This window comes from Schistocerca americana, chromosome 2, assembly GCF_021461395.2.
Source record: "Schistocerca americana isolate TAMUIC-IGC-003095 chromosome 2, iqSchAmer2.1, whole genome shotgun sequence".
NCBI classification, from domain to species: domain Eukaryota; kingdom Metazoa; phylum Arthropoda; class Insecta; order Orthoptera; family Acrididae; genus Schistocerca; species Schistocerca americana.
The window spans coordinates 111,623,372-111,643,457 of record NC_060120.1 but is presented as its reverse complement, the minus strand read 5'-3'; the positions used below and the strand labels follow the sequence as shown (position 1 = coordinate 111,643,457).

Genomic DNA, 20,086 nt, shown 5'->3' with positions numbered 1-20,086 from the left:
TCAGCATGTGAACCATTCAATGAAACATCATTGATATGGGCTTTTGGAGCCGAAGGCCTACTCAAAAATATAGCTTTCATTACACATTTTGATCAACTTTAATCAGTAAATACATTAACATGAACCAAAGTAAAATATTATATACAGGGTTACCATAATTACAGTTCTAATTTCAAAACACTATAGAAAGAGAACCACTACTCAGAATGACATCAAATTTGAATGGCATATTATTGACACGGGGGGAAATTTCATGGGAAGGAAAAAAGTAAATAAATAAGTAAATAAATTTGACCAATAGATGGTGCTGTAAGCATCAGAATATGCAAGCCAACAGATATGCAGCATGATGCGTTTCCTCGGTTTGTGTCCGAGGTGCCCAACGTGACTGTCTCCATGAAGGGTACATGTGCTGCTGGTTAAATTATTTTGCATGAATGGTGATTGTGCATCAAGAGTGCTGCAAAAGTTCTGGACACTGAAGGATATGAAAAAAAGGCAATGGTTCAATGTCTGCTAAGGGTTTGGAAAAACTGATTACAAAATTCAAAAAGACAGGTTCTTTTGAAGTGCAGTGTGACAGGAGGAGGAAATCAGTTGATCTGACGCCTGCTGTAGATGTGGACACTGCATTGTAGGATGGGCCGAGTGGTCGTGTTCAAACACGCAGAGTACTGAGAATTGCCCAAACATTGGATATGCCTGTGAGCACAGTGCATAAAATGCTATGAAACATCCTGCATCACTATCCACACAAACTCACCCATACTCAGCTCTGGAATTTCTTGCTCACATGGAAGTGGACAATGAACGACCATGGAACATTCTGTGTGTAGTAGCCACCAGAAAGATCGCGGGAGGCGCACATCGGCACGGCGCGTCACGGACGGTAGTTGCCGCAAATAGAGTCCCGTCCACCAGAGGGCACGCGAGAATTCGGCCGCGACCACTGTGGACAGATGAAGCCCATTTCCATTTCCAAGAACATGCCAGTATGAAGAATACAGGCAATGGAAAATCCACATGCACATCAAATGGTACACTTAATTCTACATTGATGACTTTGTGGTGTGAACTGATGGCATTGCTTACTGTTGAGGCATTTTTTTTTTTTTTGAGGGGATCAGTCCTGAAGGTGCTGTTATCTGTACCATCACTGGTGAACTCTAAGACAACCACAGATAAAATGTAATAACAGGCCATATCCTTGTATGACTCACCACTGTGAGGCAATGAATCAATATCTGATGCTGACTGGGAAATTTCATGATTTCATAAAGAAGGCATATAAGTCTGTAACTAAAGCCATCTGCTTACATTAGTCTGCAACTTGCCATCTGATGCAGGTGACGTCACTCACTTCTCTCCTTGGCCATTGGCCTGGGTCCTGTTTCCACAAGAGTTTGTATGTGTGGTACACTACACCATTCGCATTGTGTGGTGCATCATGTATTATTATCTTCAGTTATTAATATGAAGTTTATATAGTTCAGATCTATTTATTGTAGGTATTTATTGGCAGCTACCGATTGTATAAGTAGTTATTGTATTTTAACAATAAATGAGCATTTATGCCATAAGTGATTGTATAAATTAAGTAAATATATACAAAATGATTAATAAATTGTGTTTTTACATTCTAATAGAAATATTGAATATACTTTTTCGGACAGCAAAAGTTTCGAGGTGCTGTAAAAGTCACAGAATCAAACCATTAATACATTTTCTTTACCCAGCGATGAAGAACTGTAGGAAAAGTGTTTCAGAAAAATTCCCACTTATTTCCCAAAGTTGTAACATGCATAAAGGATTGAAGAATGCATAGTAAAAACAGGCCAGATTATATTTGATGGAGAAATGTAGACATCTGTAAAAAGTTATTCAAAGATGAAACCAAATGCAGGGCCATCAATTTTGCCTCATTTACAGTGCTATTCAATAACAGTTGGATGCTTATGCAGAAAGTTGTGTGACGCAGAAAGTGATAATTTTGCAAAAAATCAGTGATAAGGACTTTGGGAGGTGGAATGCTATTACTAGTTTTGAAGCTATATTCTAATATTTTTTTCAGGTATTACTCTCATTAACAAGGAACAGTGGTGCTGTATTGAGGGTGAATGTGAGATAGTGCAGTGTCTAATTCATATTGGTGATGTAATACCCAACATTATTGAGTCAGTAACTGTTAAGAATGATCTGAGTGTCCTTCCAGAAAGTTTGAAATTCGCCAGGTAAAGTGCCAAGCTAATATTTGTCAGTAAAATCCAGACATGTGTTTGATAGTTTAATTAAATACGTTGAGTCAACAGCACTTAAAAAAACGCACCTGAAACAAGAGTTTTAGGATATAGAAAATTGTGAATACGTTAGAGGGATGTTTTTCAGCTGACAGATGTTCACAGCTACAATTAATAATAGGACAAATCTAATTTCTTACTAAAATGACAATGCTGAGGTCATCAAAGTGCACCCTGGCAAGGATCTTTAGACAGCTGTATCAGTTGGCCAGAGCACTGTAAATAGTTAGAAAACGTATCAGTACTCGGTAGAGTGCTTTGTGGCATTTTAGTGGTGTGTACTGAAGTGCGTTAAAAAACAAGGTTTCAGTGTGATAAAACATGAATGTGCTGACAGATTGATCCGTAGACTGACTTGGAAGTTAGTAGTCTGAAGCCAGATCAGAGGTTCACCACATTCAAATTCACTGACTTCACTAACACACAATCAAATAATCACCTTTTCAACCTAATTTATACCTTGGGCTATGCTAGAGAGCAGTCTGTCACAACAACCTACATTCCAAGAAAAAATTGTCAGTATTCTGTTCTCTTCCTATTTGCAAATGTGTTGCATCACATGTCACATCATTATATAATGACATGTAGCTGACATCTAATATTGGTAGGCTCAATTAACACTCCACATTTTGTGTATCTAAATGCATATGTGTAAAAATACATAGGCTGTACACATTATGAAAAAGATATGGTGAGATACAATGTTCATGGTTCAGGAGTAACCAGGGGCCATATAAAGTGGTGCAGTGCAAAATCCAGTGTTAAGTTTGCTGCATATTGTTTAAGATAAAAAGAACGAGACAATGTAGCTGTTAAGACACTGCCTTCATATTCGAGGGGGTGTAGTTTGCTCTGTCTGGCTATTTTGATTTAGGTTTACTGTGGTTTTGCTAAATTATCTTGGGCAAATGCTCACAATGTTTGGCAAGGCCATGACTGACCATCTGTCCTGTCCTCATAATAACAAGTCCATACTTACGTAGTCTGTCTGTAGTTAGTTAGTTAGTTTCATATTCCACCCACATCACTTACATGATTAATTGTAATGATGTGGAACAAGTCACCTTACACAATCATATAGAAATATGGCTGCATACTAGCAGTTATTCCTCCTTATCCACCACCTTTTACACATTACAAAAGTAGCAGTTCTTCTACAGAATAGAAGGTGTTGTTGAGGAGAAACTTTTATGGTTTGTTTTAAAATTTAATGTTGCTGTCTGCAACACATTTTTTGTTATTTGGAACCAGTAAGCGATCACAAATTTTGGTGGCAGCATTGTTCATTCCTTTTTGTACTAAAGATAACCCTAATGTGGAGTAATTAATGTTGTTTTTTCTTCTGATGTAGTAATCATGTGCATCAGCAGATTACTTTTGAAATAAAGTGGATTATTTACAAGAAACTTCATGAGGAGATAAATATACTGTGAAGTATTAGTCAAAACGCCCAATTCCTTAAATGGAGGTGTACCAGATGCTCTTGGGGGAGCACTACATATTATTCTTATACCACGTTTTTGAGCAACAAAGACTTTCTTTTCCCATACGACATTATTGAATGAAAATACAAATAAATTGTAAACTTACTGATTTGTTTCTCTTAAAAATTTGCAATGATTCAAAGAGCATATGTGAATGAGCGAACTTGTTTAGGAGTTTCAAAATGTGTTTTCTCCTGTTTAAATTATCATTAGTACGGACACCTATAAAATTTGAAAAATGGTTCAAATGGCTCTGAGCGCTATGGGACTTAACTTCTGAGGTCATCAGTCTCCTAGAACTTAGAACCACAAAAACCTAACTTACCTAAGGACATCACACACATCCGTGCCCGAGGCAGGATTTGAACCTGCAACCATAGCGGTTGCGCGGTTCCAGACTGTAGCGCCTAGAACTGTAAAGTTTGAAGTTCCCATCCTAAATATTTGTTACAGTTACTATTGCTGTAGTACCACTAGATGTGTGGAAGTGGGTATGTTGTGTCTTTTTGAAACTGAAATTGATAGTGAGACCATTCACAAAAAAGCACTCGACAATCCATTGTGTATATTGGAGTTATTTTCTCTGTATTATGATGACAAATTCTATATCATTTTGAGATGATCCCTGGATGTATAAATAAATAAATTACTATCACAGTATAATTTGTTCATCAAACACTACAAGGTGAGGCAAAAAGGTGGCAACATTAAATGAATGTTTAATCAAGTGAAATTACAAGGCTGGGATTTGGTTACATGGTTTCAATTTGCACTCATACTGCTCAGTGGACTTACAATCTGTCCATTGTTGATTGTGAGCCCATTGGGCCATTTGGGCAAGGATAGAAGTGATGACCTCAGTGATGTGGCGCTTCAAGTCATCAAAGTTGCTAGGTTTGCCAGCATAGACATGATCCTTGACCATCTCCCACAGACAAAAATTGCATGACGTCAGGTTGACTGAACGTGCTGGCCATAGGAGGACCATGCCTACCAATCCAATGTTTACAAAGTATGTTGTACAAGTACTCCTGAACCATCTGACTGTAATGGGGAGGGGCACTGTCTTGCTGGAAGTACCCTCATTGGAGAATGGTAAGTGGTGCATTCTCCTCCATGAATGTGCTTAGCATGGCAAGCTAATTGCCTCCCCTGATTGTCTGTTCTTCAAAAAAGAAGGTCCAATAACTCCAAATTTGGTCACTCCACACCAAGCGTTTGCCTTGGGGAAGTCCCACATGTGTTGTCAAATTTCCAGGGAGGTGCTCAGTCACCCAGATGACACAGCTGTGCTTTTTCTCATGACTGCCAATGTGGAATTTTGCTTCATCAGAAAACGTGAACAGAATGTCACCCCATGTGCACCATTTCCAAGATAATTTGTGCAGCACTCACATGGGCTTTCTTGTCTGTGTTTGTGAGCAGGTGCATAATCTAAAAGTGGTATGGCTTAACTTCTTAAATCACAGTGAAAAGTTCCAACCACTAACATTTGAGAGAGTCTGTGTGATGACTTGGCTGGGCTGGCTTCAAACACATCTCTTTCTACTGCTGTCTCCCTTGCAGTCATCTTGGAACAGACCCTGTCCTTACAAACTTCTCCTAGATCTTACCAGTTGTCAGATGTGATGGCGCATCCCATTTGGTCCAGGCCTTGAATTTTTCCTGTACAATGCTTGGAGACTGAAAGACCTCCATCCAGGCTACTATCTTCCTTTGCTCCTCAGTGAAATATCAGGATGCCATTTGTGAAAAAACTAAAAAGAGAACATCCTATTAATTTTAACATCTTTTTTGCCTCGCCCTGTACACTACATGCATATACACTTATAGAATAAGTGAAACAACATTAGTATTCAATATCATTTTGGGGACGCATTTTAAATTCTTCTGTTGATTAGAGTTTTGAGTGGTGTTTCTGAACGTGCTAAGTGCCTCACCTTATGCTTGTGCTGGAAAGTTTTTGTGTGCTAGTAATGGTAAGCCCAAGTGTTTGTAACTGGCTTGGGGGTTTTACAGTCTGGTAGCTGTGATGTCAGTCTGCTGTTTTTGGTGTATCATGTTGAGGAACAGACTGTCAGAGTCTATAATTCCATTAATTTCCTTTGTGCATGTCACTAACAGTTTAGAATGAAGAGGGATGTAACTGTTGGTATTTTCAGACTTTTGAAGTATTAACTACAACACTCTTTAACATGCTGATACCCCACAAGGCCACTGACCAACACACCACAGCCTCTCACCTGACACTGTGTGCCTGGCGGTAAAACAACCATCATTATGCATACTGCGATCACCATTTTAGTTGTGACTCCACAAATTCATGTGATTGCCTTTTTCTGCTAATTTATAATTCAAATTTTTAATTGATAGAAATTGCCCTGTAACATATCTGATCACTTTGTATGAAGATAGTCCACACAATTGTTCAAAGTTAGTTTTGAGTCAAGATGAATCCCAAGAAGTTTAGCAGAAGCACAGTCACTGTATTGTCTACAGCAACATATAGAAGCAGGTGCCTGTCAGCTTAAACTGAAGGAGGGCTCTTTTATAATTGTAACAGTATATAGGACCCCTTCAGAAAACTTTCATTTATTCCTGGAAAACTTGGATGTCTTGTTATGCTAGCTGTCAGATAGGGGAAAGCAAATTATTATTTGTGGGGACTTCAATGTTGATTCACTGAAAGAGTGTAATAGGAAGAATGACCAGGAAGTCTTGCTCGGTTCTTTCAATTTGACATCTGTCATTAATTTTCCTACTCGGGTAGTAAAGGACAGCAGCACACTGATAGATAACACTTTTATAGACCAAGATAAGTTTAAAACATTAATTCTTGTCCTGTTGAGAATGGCCTTTCTGATCATGGTACTCAGCTAGTTACAGTATATGACATAGCTCCATTCAGTAATTCAAAACTACCCTACAAAGTTGTGCGTTCAATTAATGACTCAACAAGTAGAAATTTCAGAGAAAATCTTCAGCAGTTAGACTGGGATGAGGTGTACAAGGAACCTGATGCTAATTTAAAATATAAGTTATTTCATGATACACTTGTAAGAGAATTTGAAAACTGTTTCCCCAAGAAAGTAGTTAAATCTAATTATAAGAAACCATCCAAAAAACCTTGGCTTACTAAAGGAATAAAAATATCTTGTAACCACAAAAGGGAACTGTATCTAACAACAAGAAAGAGTAATGACCCAAAAACAGCCAAATATTATAAAAACTACTGTGCTATATTAAGAAAGGTTATTAAAAAGTCCAGAAGCATGTGCATCATGTCTGAGATTAATACCTCTGATAACAAAATCAAAACAATTTGGAATATTACTACAAAGGAAACAGGGCAACCAAGAGTACAGGATGACAGCATTACCATCAAACTAAGTGGAAACTTGACAAACAACAAGCCAGAAGTCAAAAACATTTTGAATAATTATTTTTTAAATGTTGTAGAGAAAATAGGATCTAAATGTTCATTATTAGAAGAAGCAAGGCAGTTAATGGAAGAGGCCTTACCCACACCATTTGATACAATTGAAATTCCACCCACCTCTCCTTTTGAAATTAAGAAGATAATAAACTCTCTTAAGAATAAAAGCTCACATGGAATTGATGGCATTTCCAGTAGGAAAATAAAAGCTTGTTCCCAAAAGATAAGTTGGATTCTTATCCACATATGTAATAGCTCTCTGAAGCAGGGTATTTTCCCAGATAGACTGAAGTATGCCATTGTTAAACCACTGCATAAAACAGGGGATACATCTGATGTCAACAACTATCGCCCAATCTCTCTTCTGACTGCCTTGTCCAAAACTCTTGAAAAAGTAATGTATTGTAGAGTAGCTTCACACCTTTGTAAAAATAAAGTTTTAACAAAATGTTAGTTTGGTTTCCAGAAAGGTTTTTCAATGTAAAATGCTATATATACTTTCACTAATGAAATATAAAATGCTCTGAGTAACTGGAAGTCACCCGTTGGGATTTTTTATGATCTCTCAAAGGCTTTTGATTGTGTAAATCATGGAATACTTCTAGATAAGCTCAAGTACTGTGGTATGAATGGGATAGTGCTCAAATGGTTTAAATCATACCTAACTGGAAGAGTGCAGAAAGTTGAAATAAGCAGTTCACATAATATGCAAAAAACTGGTGATTTCTCAAACTGGGGAACGATCAAGAATGGGGTGCTGCAAGGTTTGGTCTTGGGTCCTCTGCTGTTCTTAATATATATTAATGACTTGCCATTCTATATTCACGGAGATGCAAAGCTGGTACTTTTTTGCCGATGATACAAGTATAGCTATCACACCCAACAGACAAGAAATAACTGGTGAAATTGTAAAAGATTTTTTTCAGAAAATCGTTAAGTTGTTCTCTGCAAATGGGCTCTCATTAAAGCAAATAACCAGAGCCACTTCCTCGTCCCCTCAAACCCAGAATCCGCCACAGAAGAACCACAAAAGTGCCCCACTGGTGACAGGATACTTTCCGGGACTGGACCAGACTCTGAATGTGGCTCTCCAGCAGGGATACGACTTCCTCAAATCCTGCCCTGAAATGAGATCCATCCTTCATGAAATCCTCCCCACTCCGCCAAGAGTGTCTTTCCGCCGTCCACCTAACCTTCGTAACCTGTTAGTTCATCCCTATGAAATCCCCAAACCACCTTCCCTCCCCTCTGGCTCCTATCCTTGTAACCGCCCCCGATGCAAAACCTGTCCCATGCACCCTCCCACCACCACCTACTCCAGTCCTGTAACCCGGAAGGTGTACACGATCAAAGGCAGAGCCACGTGTGAAAGCACCCACGTGATTTACCAACTGACCTGCCTACACTGTGACGCATTCTATGTGGGAATGACCAGCAACAAACTGTCCATTCGCATGAATGGACACAGGCAGACAGTGTTTGTTGGTAATGAGGATCACCCTGTGGCTAAACATGCCTTGGTGCACGGCCAGCACATCTTGGCACAGTGTTACACCGTCCGGGTTATCTGGATACTTCCCACCAACACCAACCTATCCGAACTCCGGAGATGGGAACTTGCCCTTCAGTATATCCTCTCTTCTCGTCATCCGCCAGGCCTCAATCTCCGCTAATTTCAAGTTGCCGCCACTCATACCTCACCTGTCTTTCAACAACTTCTTTGCCTCTACACTTCTGCCTCGACTGACATCTCTGCCCAAACTCTTTGTCTTTAAATATGTCTGCTTGTGTCTGTATGTGTGGATGGATATGTGCGTGTGTGCGAGTGTATACCTGTCCTTTTTTCCCCCTAAGGTAAGTCTTTCCGCTCCCGGGATTGGAATGACTCCTTACCCTCTCCTTTAAAACCCACTTCCTTTCGTCTTCCCCTCTCCTTCCCTCTTTCCTGATGAGGCAACAGTTTGTTGCGAAAGCTTGAATTTTGTGTGTATGTTTGTGTTTGTTTGTGTGTCTATCGACCTGCCAGCGCTTTTGTTCGGTAAGTCATATATATATATATATATATATATTGGTAAGTGGTAAGTCACATCATCTTTGTTTATATATATCTCTAAAAACAAAGATGATGTGACTTACCAAATGAAAGTGCTGGCACGTTGATAGACACACACACAAACACAAACATACACACAAAATTCAAGCTTTCGCAACAAACTGTTGCCTCATCAGGAAAGAGGGAAGGAGAGGGAAAGAAGAAAGGATATGGGTTTTAAAGGAGAGGGTAAGGAGTCATTCCAATCCCGGGAGCGGAAAGACTTACCTTCGAGGGAAAAAAGGACGGGTATACACTCGCACACACACATATATCCATCCACACATATACAGACACAAGCAGACATATATGTCTTGGGCACACAGTTGCATCTCCTGTCAACGCAACAAGATTGTCCGCCACACCTCCCCTCCACTAGGCAAGTTCGACATTCCGCAAGGAAGATTTCGTCATGTACATATGGACCTTATCGGACCACTACCACCAGATATATTCTCTCCACAATCGACCGCATGTCTTGCTGGGTGGAAGCTGTTCCTTTACACAACATCACCACTGAAACCATGGCCAAGGGTTTCGTCTCCTCATGGATTGCCAGGTTCGGTTGCCCGACCTCCATCACCACTGACCAAGGTCGGCAGTTTGAGTCTGCCCTGTTCACCATTTTATGTAATATCTGCGGCATTAAAAAAATTCATACAACAGCCTACCACCCACAGAGCAACAGGTTAGTTAAACGGTGGCACTGCACCCTCAAAACTGCCCTCAGGTGCCATGACTGCCTCTAGTCTGAGGCGCTTCCATGGGTGTTACTTGGTCTCTGTTCGACCTTTAAACCAGACCTACAGGGAATCATCTCTGAATTTGTTTTAGGGGAGAACCCAGTCCTACCAGGGGAACTTATACTGCCTCAAGCACCCGAGGATTTTCCCCCCTCCCCAGATTTCATTAGTCGCATGCGCACTTACTTCAAACATGCACGGCTACACCCACCTATCAGCCACTCCCCGCCAGACACTTGCGTGCCAACTGCACTCAGCACTTGCTCCCACGTTATGCTCAGGAATGATTCTGTTAGACAACCCCTGCAATCACCCTACCTTGGCCCCTTTAAAGTGCTCCAGGAGGACGAGACAATGTTTGACATTATGGTTAAAGATCATCCTCAAACTGTTTCGTTGCACAGGCTCAAACCTGCTTTCGTGGACTCCGGCGCCCCTCTTCCATCTCAGTCGGACCCTCCTGAAAACATCTCCACCGCGGAGCCTGAAAATACTTTGTCTCATCGCATGGCGCTGTTTTCTCCAACCCATGATTTGTCGTCACCATTTGCAGGTTTTCCAGGCATGTCGCCATCTACCCCATGCACTACCACTTCACCGACTGCAGAGACTCACTCTCCCACATTCAGCCGGTGCTGCAACGTGCCACCACACTGCGTGAATGATGTGTTGATCATCACCTTCGATGATCGTGTGCTCATGCTCCTAACAGACACCACGGCCTCGCTCTCCAACGGGCAGTTAAATGTCAGTGTAGTGCATAGCCTGTCCCTCCCCCGCGAGTGCAACCTGTCAGAAATTCGCGCATTCATCTTCTCGGACGGCTCGATCTGCATTCGGGGTGGGCATGCCTGCACCATGCTGCAGGCCGTGCCACACGCCTGCACCACGCCGCAGGCCGTTCCACACACCTGCTCGGGTCGGCGGACACATCGTCCACCACCACTGGTTGACTGACTATGAGATGGACCTGCCGCCAACAATCACTCCACCTCCGCACTCTGCCTAAACCAAGATGGAAATCCCGGTCATGCGCCTGCTGCCTCGCACTACTAGTACCGACGCCGACACCCACATGTCCTCCACTCAAGCCTCACAGCTAGTGCGAGGGGGGGGGGGGGGGGCCCTTGGTCGGGTCGATAGGTCATATTGACCACTATTAACACCATCTTTGGACTCTTATTGCTCTGCTGAGCCTCCATGTTTGTTCTAAGTTCTGTTCTGTATCTCAAGCTGTGTACACATTTATGACTAAGTATGAAATATATCTCTATGTGGAATTTAGTGGGGATAGTTATTGCATTCAACCGATAATCATATCCTGTTCCCATAATCCATTTTTATATCTGTGATGAGTATGGTAAACATAATTTTAAATTTATGTTCTCCCACACAATTTTGTTTAGACACTGTCTCCTCATGCTAAATGTTTCTATCAGTAAACCTGTTGTTTTTGTGGTGGTCTTCAGTCCAGAGACTGGTTTGATGCAGCCCTCCATACTACTCTATCCTGTGCAAGCTTCTACATCTCTGAGAAACTACTGCAACCTACATCCTTCTGAATCTGCTTAGTGTATTCATCTCTTGGTCTCCCTCTACGGTTTTTACCCTCCACGCTTCGCTCCATCACTAAATTGGTGATCCCTTGATGCCGCAGAATGTGTCCTACGAACCAATCCCTTCTTCTAGTCAAGTTGTGCCACAAATTCCTCTTCTCCCCAATTATGTTCAGTACCTCTTCATTAGTTATGTGATCTACCCATCTAATCTTCAGCATTCTTCTGTAGCACCACATTTCGAAAGCTTCTATTCTCTTCTTGTCTAAACTATTTATTGTCCATGTTTACATCCATAAATGGCTACACTCCATACAAATACTTTTAGAAAAGACTTGCTGACACTTAAATCTATACTCAATGTTAATAAATTTCTCTTCTTCAGAAACACTTTTCTTGCCATTGCTAGTCTACATTTTACTTCCTTTCTACTTTGACAATCATAATTTATTTTGCTCCTCAAATAGCAGAACTCATCTACTACTTTAAGTGTCTCATTTCCTAATCTACGAGGGCGGTTCAGAAAGTAACCTCCGATTGGTCACAGTGTGGGTTGTGGGGGGAGTAGCGACGCCATCTGTGCGTTCACGCACTCAACAGGTCAGTCGGCATCAAGCCGTGGTCGAGTGAACGTCGTACCTGTGCTAGTTTAGTTTTTGTGGCAGTTTGAAATGTGTGCTGCAATAGAAAACCCCACCAAATGTGAAGTGCGTGCTGTCATAAGGTTTTTTACAGCCAAAGGATATTCTGCAGCAGCTATTCATCGTGAGCTTTGTGCCGTGTACGGACCAAGAGTTATGAGTGAAGGAGTTGTCCATGAATGGGTACGTTTATTTAAAAGTGGACGAGAAAACGTTCATGATGAAGAGAGGAGTGGTAGACCATCATTGGTGACTGACGAACTCGTTCAGACAGTTGATGCAAAAGTTCGTGAAAATCGACGTTTCTCAATGTCGGAGTTGTCTACTGGTTTTCCACAGATTTCTAAGACTCTCTTGTACGAGATAGTGACAGCAAGATTGGGTTACCGTAAGTTCTGTGCACGATGGGTGCCCAAAATTCTTACCGACCACCACAAAACTCAAAGAATGGCCTCTGCATTAGACTTTCTGTCTCGTTATGAGGACGAAGGAGAACCATTGTTAAACAGAATCGTGACCGGTGACGAAACCTGGATTAAGTACGTGAACCCTGAGACAAAAGAACAGTCAAAGATGTGGGCACATTCAAATTCGCCTACCAAACCAAGAAAAGCCTCGCAAGATTTTTCTGCCAGAAAACTGATGGCAACGGTGTTTTGGGATGCCAAAGGGGTGTTGTTGGTTGAATTCATGGAATGTGGTATGACCATTAATCAAGACGTGTACTGTGAAACAATAAAAAAGTTACGACGGGCTATACAGAACAAACGCCGTGGTATGCTGACTTCCGGTATCGTTTTTTTGCACGATAACGCCCGTCCTCACTCTGCTCACAGAACAACGGCCCTTCTTGAGTCGTTCAAGTGGGACGTTATCAACCATCCACCTTACAGCCCAGACCTGGCGCCAAGTGATTATCACCTCTTCATGCATTTGAAGAAATTGCTCGGGTCACAGCGGTTTGATGACGACGAAGAGCTCAAAGATGCGGTCACAGGCTGGCTCCAGGCACAAGCGGGTGATTTTTATGCAGAAGGAATTTCAAAGCTTGTGAAGAGATACGATAAGTGCCTCAATCGCTATGGAGACTATGTAGAAAAATAGTGCAAAGATGTAGTTGTAAGATGTATATATTAAAATATTTTTATTTAACTTGGTGTATTTTTTTAAATCAACCGGAGGTTACTTTCTGAACGGCCCGCGTAATTCCCTTAGCATCACCTGATTTAATTAGACTACATTCCATTATCCTCTTTTTGCTTTTGTCATCTTATATCCATCTTACAAGACACTGTCCATTCCGTTCAATTGCTTTTCCAGGTCCTTTACTGTCTCTGACAGAATTACGTTGTCATTGGCAAACCTCAAAGTTTTCATTTCCTACATATTTAATTTACCTCTGACTGTTTATCTACAGCCTGCTATCACAACCAACAGCATCAATATAATCAACATTACTGCATTTACAGCATTAATTTATCTTCTTTTTCAGGTATTAAATGGCAACATTACTTGAATTTATTCGAGAACAATGTGTTCTTGCAGTTTTAGAAAGTGCACAGTCAAAAGAGCGCCCATGGATCAAACTGAACAGTTTTGAGCTTACAAGACTACCAGAGAGGCTTTTTGGTATAAAAAATATAGTGGGGCTATTCCTTAATGATAATAAATTAAATACATTACCAACAGAACTACTTCAGCTTCAAAATTTGGAATATTTAGCAGTGGACAACAACAATTTATCAAAATTGCCATCACCCCTAAATAATCTGACAAATATTGTTTTTCTCAACCTAAGCTATAATCCCATGAAGCATCTTACAGCAGAGATAGGGAATCTGAAGAACCTTGAAGTCTTGTGGATTAACCACATGGGCCTGGTAGCTCTGCCACCAGAAATAAGAAATCTTCAAATGCTGAACACTCTTGGAATAAGAGGGAATCTTCTGATGCAGCTACCAGAAGAGATTGGCTACTTAGGTTCACTTAGGTAGTTAGCAGTGTCAAACTGCATCATTCAAATAATTCATTTCTTGAAAAAAACTATACAGTGAATATGGAATGGGTTTTGCTAACAGTGTTTGTATTGTATTTTTATAGGTGGCTCACTGTTGAAAATAATCAAGTATCTGAAGTTCCAGAAAGTTTTAGCCAGCTGGAAAATCTCATTCATTTCAATATAAGTAAAAACAACATCCACAAAATTCCTACAGTGATAGCAGAGATGAAGGTTTGAGCATGATTAACAACAGTGATATTTTGATTATTAATGTTGTAATATTATGATAGTTCCAATAACGACAAATCAGATTGCTTTTATTTTATTTGAATAATAACTGTGAGAATCTTCACTCATTGCAAGGTAATTTCTGTCTTGTGTAGATATTCCAACTACAAATTGATGTTTTTCATACAATTTTTGTCAGTTTGTTTGTGTGCACAATGGCTTAAATAATTTCCTCAGTATACAAGAAAGAAATCTGCTGTCAGTCACCAAAAAAGTGTTTATAAAGTCTCTCTAACTCTGAATAAGACAATGGTCATTTATCACAATTCAAACTCTCATAACCAGTATGCAGAAATGAGAACTGAAAGCTCTAATTCAGATGGAAAATCTCCTTCATTTCAATATAAGTAAAAACAACATCCACAAAATTCCTACAGTGATAGCTCCAATAGTGGCAAGTCCCAACTGGTCTGTTGACAATCCCCGTTGACTCTGTCAGGTGGAACGTCAGCATCCATGGAGTGCAAATGTGTGGTGTGGGATACTGAAGCATGAACACACAGGCCTGTGTTTCATAGATGGAACACTGGACGTGCCCAAGCATTGCGGCCTCCTAACAGACCATCTTCTTTGGATGCTAGAAGACATTAATCTGCAGACTAGGAGAAACCTGTGGTACCCATAGTGTGCAAAGTATTACCACATGTCTTCACCAATTGTTTCCAAATTGTTGGATTGGATGCAGAGGTTCTGTAACTTAGCTGGGCCATTCACTGGATTTGATGCCAGTAGACTTTTTTCTGTGGGAAAAGCTGAAAGATGCTGTCTAAAAGGCTATACCGACTACAGCTAATCATGCACAATTACATATTACTGCAGCCGGCTCGGTCATCTCTGCTGAAATGCTAGCACTTGTGCAGCAGTTGTTCCATACCAGACTGGAAACTTGTATTGCTGCTGCTGATGGCCATTTTGAACACAACTTGTGGTGCTCAGTTGTCTTGTTACTGGTCACAGTACATGTAACTAGTGTATGCACTCCTGTTGTTCTTTAGTGTGTGTTATCACAGGTATTGTACAAGTGTTGGTGTGGGAACTTTTCAAAATATGATATCTTGTAAATGACTCTCACTAGAATCTTACAAATACCACTGACATTCTTATTTGCCCTACTTTTAGTTTGTTAATGTCTATAGCATTGTTCCATTTTAAAAAAATGTATATTTGCACAAAAAATACATTTGTAAGTATTACTAAAATCTGTTTATAGGCTAACAATACAAGCCTGTTATATATCTGTGCCAGACAGCTTTGATATTTCAGTGCAGATGCACAACAGTATTTGAACCTGTACAAGAATACAGTTAGGCTTTGAGCAAGGGGATTAGTGGATAGGAGCTGCTACTCTGTAGCAGCATAATGAGGATTGGAGATTGGATGGGCAGTGTGCTCAGAAAGCTGACTTGGTTAAGGCGACCACTTGCGTAAAGCTGAAATCTGGGTTTGGCTCCTGGTATGGCACAAATTTTCATCTGTCGCTGTTGAGCTTGCTCAATGCCCCACTGCAGCTAAATGTCAGATACTTCTTTCATCATGTACCAAATACAGCAGCTAACTGAAACAGCAGTGTCTTTTCTTTCATACATGGATCCCCAATGGAACAGACACAATCCATATGCACAACAATATTTGAGCCCTGGTGGGAACATGTCAGGCTGTGAGCAAGTGGATAATGGATAGGGGGCACAACTCTTTCGCTTGTGTCATACGGAGACTTGGGTTGGACAGGGGACATGCTCAGATATCCAAGGCGGTTAAGGTGACTGCTGGTGTAATGCAGGAAATCCAGGTTCGAGTCCTGGTCTGGCACAAAATTTCATCATGTGAAATTATTATTAAAAATCCTTATAATTATTTAGGGTGTACTCATCCAACTGGTTTTTATCTGTTGCTGCCACAAGCACTGTGTTCCTTCATGTCCACTGTAACTTGGTTTAATACAAACATTATGTTTCAGAACCTTTATTCTATATCACATCTTAATTATTATGCTACTTTGACAAAACTCAGAAATACTGACATGCTCACAACACTGACGTACATCTTACTTAAGCAATTACATGCTTCTTGCACAACATCTCATAAGACACTGCCCTCCAATGCCAACATGGCTGCCCCTTTATATTCTCGATATTGTTATAAAGGTTTTTTTTAATAAAATTACAATTAAAACTGTTGCCTCAAAATTAATGACATATTTCAACAGTTGTACTGGCTCTTATAGAGAAAATACATAATGTTCAAGCAATTGACATTTTGGAGGTGTGTAAATACTCAAAATATGAAATATTAACAATACTTGTACTATTTTTATAAAATGCGAAAGATACATGGTTTGGAAAATGTTCCCATCAATGTATATGTTTCCAAGTCTCCCACTGAATGTGGCAACATAGGTCTTTTATTTATTATTGACAAAACACCTAAAGAACTGCCTATGTTTACACACCACTTACAATATTTTCGCTAATTACATTTTAATTTTCTACTCAATTCTGATTCTCTCAGTTGGTTTTTCATTTAAATACCACAGACTTTAATTTAGATACTGTTTTAACACAAATCCATCTCAGTTTCAAAGAAATGTCTTTGACCATTGTACTCGATCATTTGTTCCAGATTTCGCCTAATTACATTAATCCTAAATATTCCTACCAATTACAGGACTTATATACTTCAATACAATTATAGCTTAGTAACTAGTTTCATTGTAAGATTTTATAAGTATAGGTGTACCTTTTTTGTTTACATCAGTGATTCCTGTTTATTTCAAATTGGATAAAAAAAAATACGTGTTTTAAATGGGTTTCAATGGACTGTTACGTCTCAATCTGTTGCCATTGGATTTGCCCTGTGTCCCAGATATTTCTTTCATCATCTATCAATATAAAATTTTTCATTAGCTAGGAACAGCTGCAAGTATCTGTGTCTGGTCTCTGTTCTGTGGTCACTATTACATTGTCTTCTTCACCAGATGGAAAGCGGCCTGGAAAACAGGCTCAGCCAGTGCTGTGACACTATACTTTATTACTTGCTACATTCCATAGCAACTCTATAGCTAACTTCGACAAACCCAGGCAAAACACGGGGATACCTATTTGTTTATTAGAAACATAGTATGGGAAGATATCTGATATGTAAAGAACTATTTCCTTACATCTGATGACTAGTACATATATGTATAAGAACAGATGGAGAAAAAGCAAATTAATTATCCACAGGCAAATAGAATACACTTCTGTACAATATTGTTCAGTATCTGTCAAACTGCTGTATAGTGATGTTTCCTTAAAACAGTTGTTCAAAATGTTAATAGCTATGATTAAGACAGAAGACTACACAGTCTTTCATCATGGATTTTGTTCAAAATGTTAATAGCTATGATTAAGACAGAAGACTACACAGTCTTTCATCATGGATTGTGGCATGCACTCTAGCAGTTTAGGAGAATGATGAACAATTTCAGTAACTACATGACAGAAACCAGGTCTATGGCAGTGTTAAATGGAGTCCCACAGATCAGACTTTTGATGTGGTTCCAAATGAAGAAGTCTATCAACATCATAACTGGTGATAGTTTCTACTGTATTATGATATTGCAATAGCAAATTGCCTTAGTGTAACAAGATATGTCCATGGCCTATATTTCATTAACACACCAAATGTTTTTAAGGCTCATGTTGAAGACATCTCTGTGTCAAGTCAGTGTAAGGTGATCTCTAGCAACTGGCAACACTGTCGCAAGCTTTCAACTGCAAAGCATGAATGGCTGCAGGTGAAAACAGTAGTCATGTGTGGAGTTGTGTCAACAATGAGGTATTGCCATAGAGAAGTTTACAAAATTGTATTACTGTTTCTTGAGGTAGGCAAGCAAAGTGGCCATGCCCAGCCCACTGCAACTGTCAGGGGTTTTCTTATGCTACCTCAACTATGATGCCACTTACCTGGAAGTAAACCACTGGAGATCAGGGGTTCCTTACATCGAAGTACCCATGAACAATCAATAAATTTATATTACTAGATTTCATCTCCACTTCCTGTACTTAAATAACACTATTTGACTCTAAGTAGAAAATTAGGTCTTCCCCTTACAAAATTTTGCATTCATAGGTGTTCTTGTTGGTTAGAGCATCAACATTAATATTCCTTGTACTTTGATTAAAGCCGAATGAACAACTGTGTATCTCAGACTCAGACTCAATAACAGCTTCTACTAAGCTGAGGATGGGGAGTAATATTACCATAACTCCCCTGGTGCCTAGGTTAGATGTTTATTAATCTCATCAGCCCTAATCTAAACATCATATTGCTTATGTTTTGGATGGAGCACTTGGATCTTAAACTGGGCCTCTTTTTGTTTTACCTTTGTTTGTAGTTACATTTCTGGGAGACCCTACTCTCCTCGCTGAGTTTTCTACATTAAAGTCTTGATTGTTCTTCATTCCTCTTCACATTATTATTGCTTTATCAAATTGCCTTTCATGTCTTCACCTTTGAGGTGAGATTTCTTTATCTTATATCTAACTATTAATCTTTGTAAGTCATCAGTGTAGGGGAGCAGGGACTGAATCTTCATGTGCCATGTCACTCACTACTACTTTAAAGATTGGAACTGTAAATGTTTGGAAGATAACAGTTAAATAAAAAAAAGTTATTTCACTGAACACTTATTTCTGATAACGAATGATTAATACACACACACGCTTTTTTTCTTCTCCTTTCTACTGACTACTTTCTAACTTCCAACCGTCACATATTATTCCACTTGCTATGCTAGTCTCAATGCCACTATACATAATCCATAGGCACAATAAACTTAATTCTGTAACCTTAAACTTCATACTAAATCTTTTTCCAAGAATAAACTATTAATAATTTACTCACATTCATGCACCACTGTTATAATATCACTGTGGCACTCACTCATTGCTCACATTTTGTCATTTATCAGGTAACATATTCATAACATTTATATGAAAAAGTGTATCAAACTGATCAACATAATGCATACAAGTCAGAGCTTTTGTTTCTTAGGCACTTGATAGGCAGATATGTCACACATTAAAATCGTAGCTTTGTGAAAGTACAAATTGAACATATAAGATCACAGATTACTTATTTAGCAACAATATTAGAGAAGGGAAGTTGCTACTCACCATATAGTGAAGATGCTGAGTCGTGATAGGCACAACAAAAAGATTCACACAATTGTGCATATCGCAACTCAGCATCGCCGCTATATGCCATGTAGCAACTTTCCTTCTCTAATATTGTTACATTCCACCCTGGATTTTCCATTTTTGTTAATTCTTAGTATCCGCATTAACAATTTAGCCCACTCATATCACTGAGTTATCATTGTGTCACTGTATCTTCAACTCTCCTGCTTTGTTCCATGTCATGCATCTTCATATCTCTTGTTTTGTCCCACTCACGTCATTGGGTCTTCATCACTGTCACTGTGCAGGGATTCCTTCCCCTGCTCCTTGAAGAGATATGTAAAACTAACAATGTTGCTGTGGCACAAACTTCAAACACTTTGCAAATCCT

General features: G+C 39.7%; 1 protein-coding gene across 6 annotated transcripts in view; it reads left to right on the top strand.

The window, feature by feature from the left end:
- Positions 1–20,086, top strand: part of LOC124594842 (leucine-rich repeat protein SHOC-2-like) — a 182,758-nt gene that overhangs the window by 22,645 nt on the left and 140,027 nt on the right. For all 6 annotated transcript variants that reach the window (XR_006978157.1, XR_006978158.1, XR_006978159.1 and 3 more), the window contains exons 2-3: positions 13,742–14,239; positions 14,350–14,479. Coding sequence is in view for 3 of the 6 variants with exons in the window: in XM_047133296.1 (XP_046989252.1) it covers positions 13,749–14,239; positions 14,350–14,479 (621 nt within the window). In the remaining 3 variants the exon portion in view is untranslated. The remainder of the gene's footprint in view (positions 1–13,741; positions 14,240–14,349; positions 14,480–20,086) is intronic.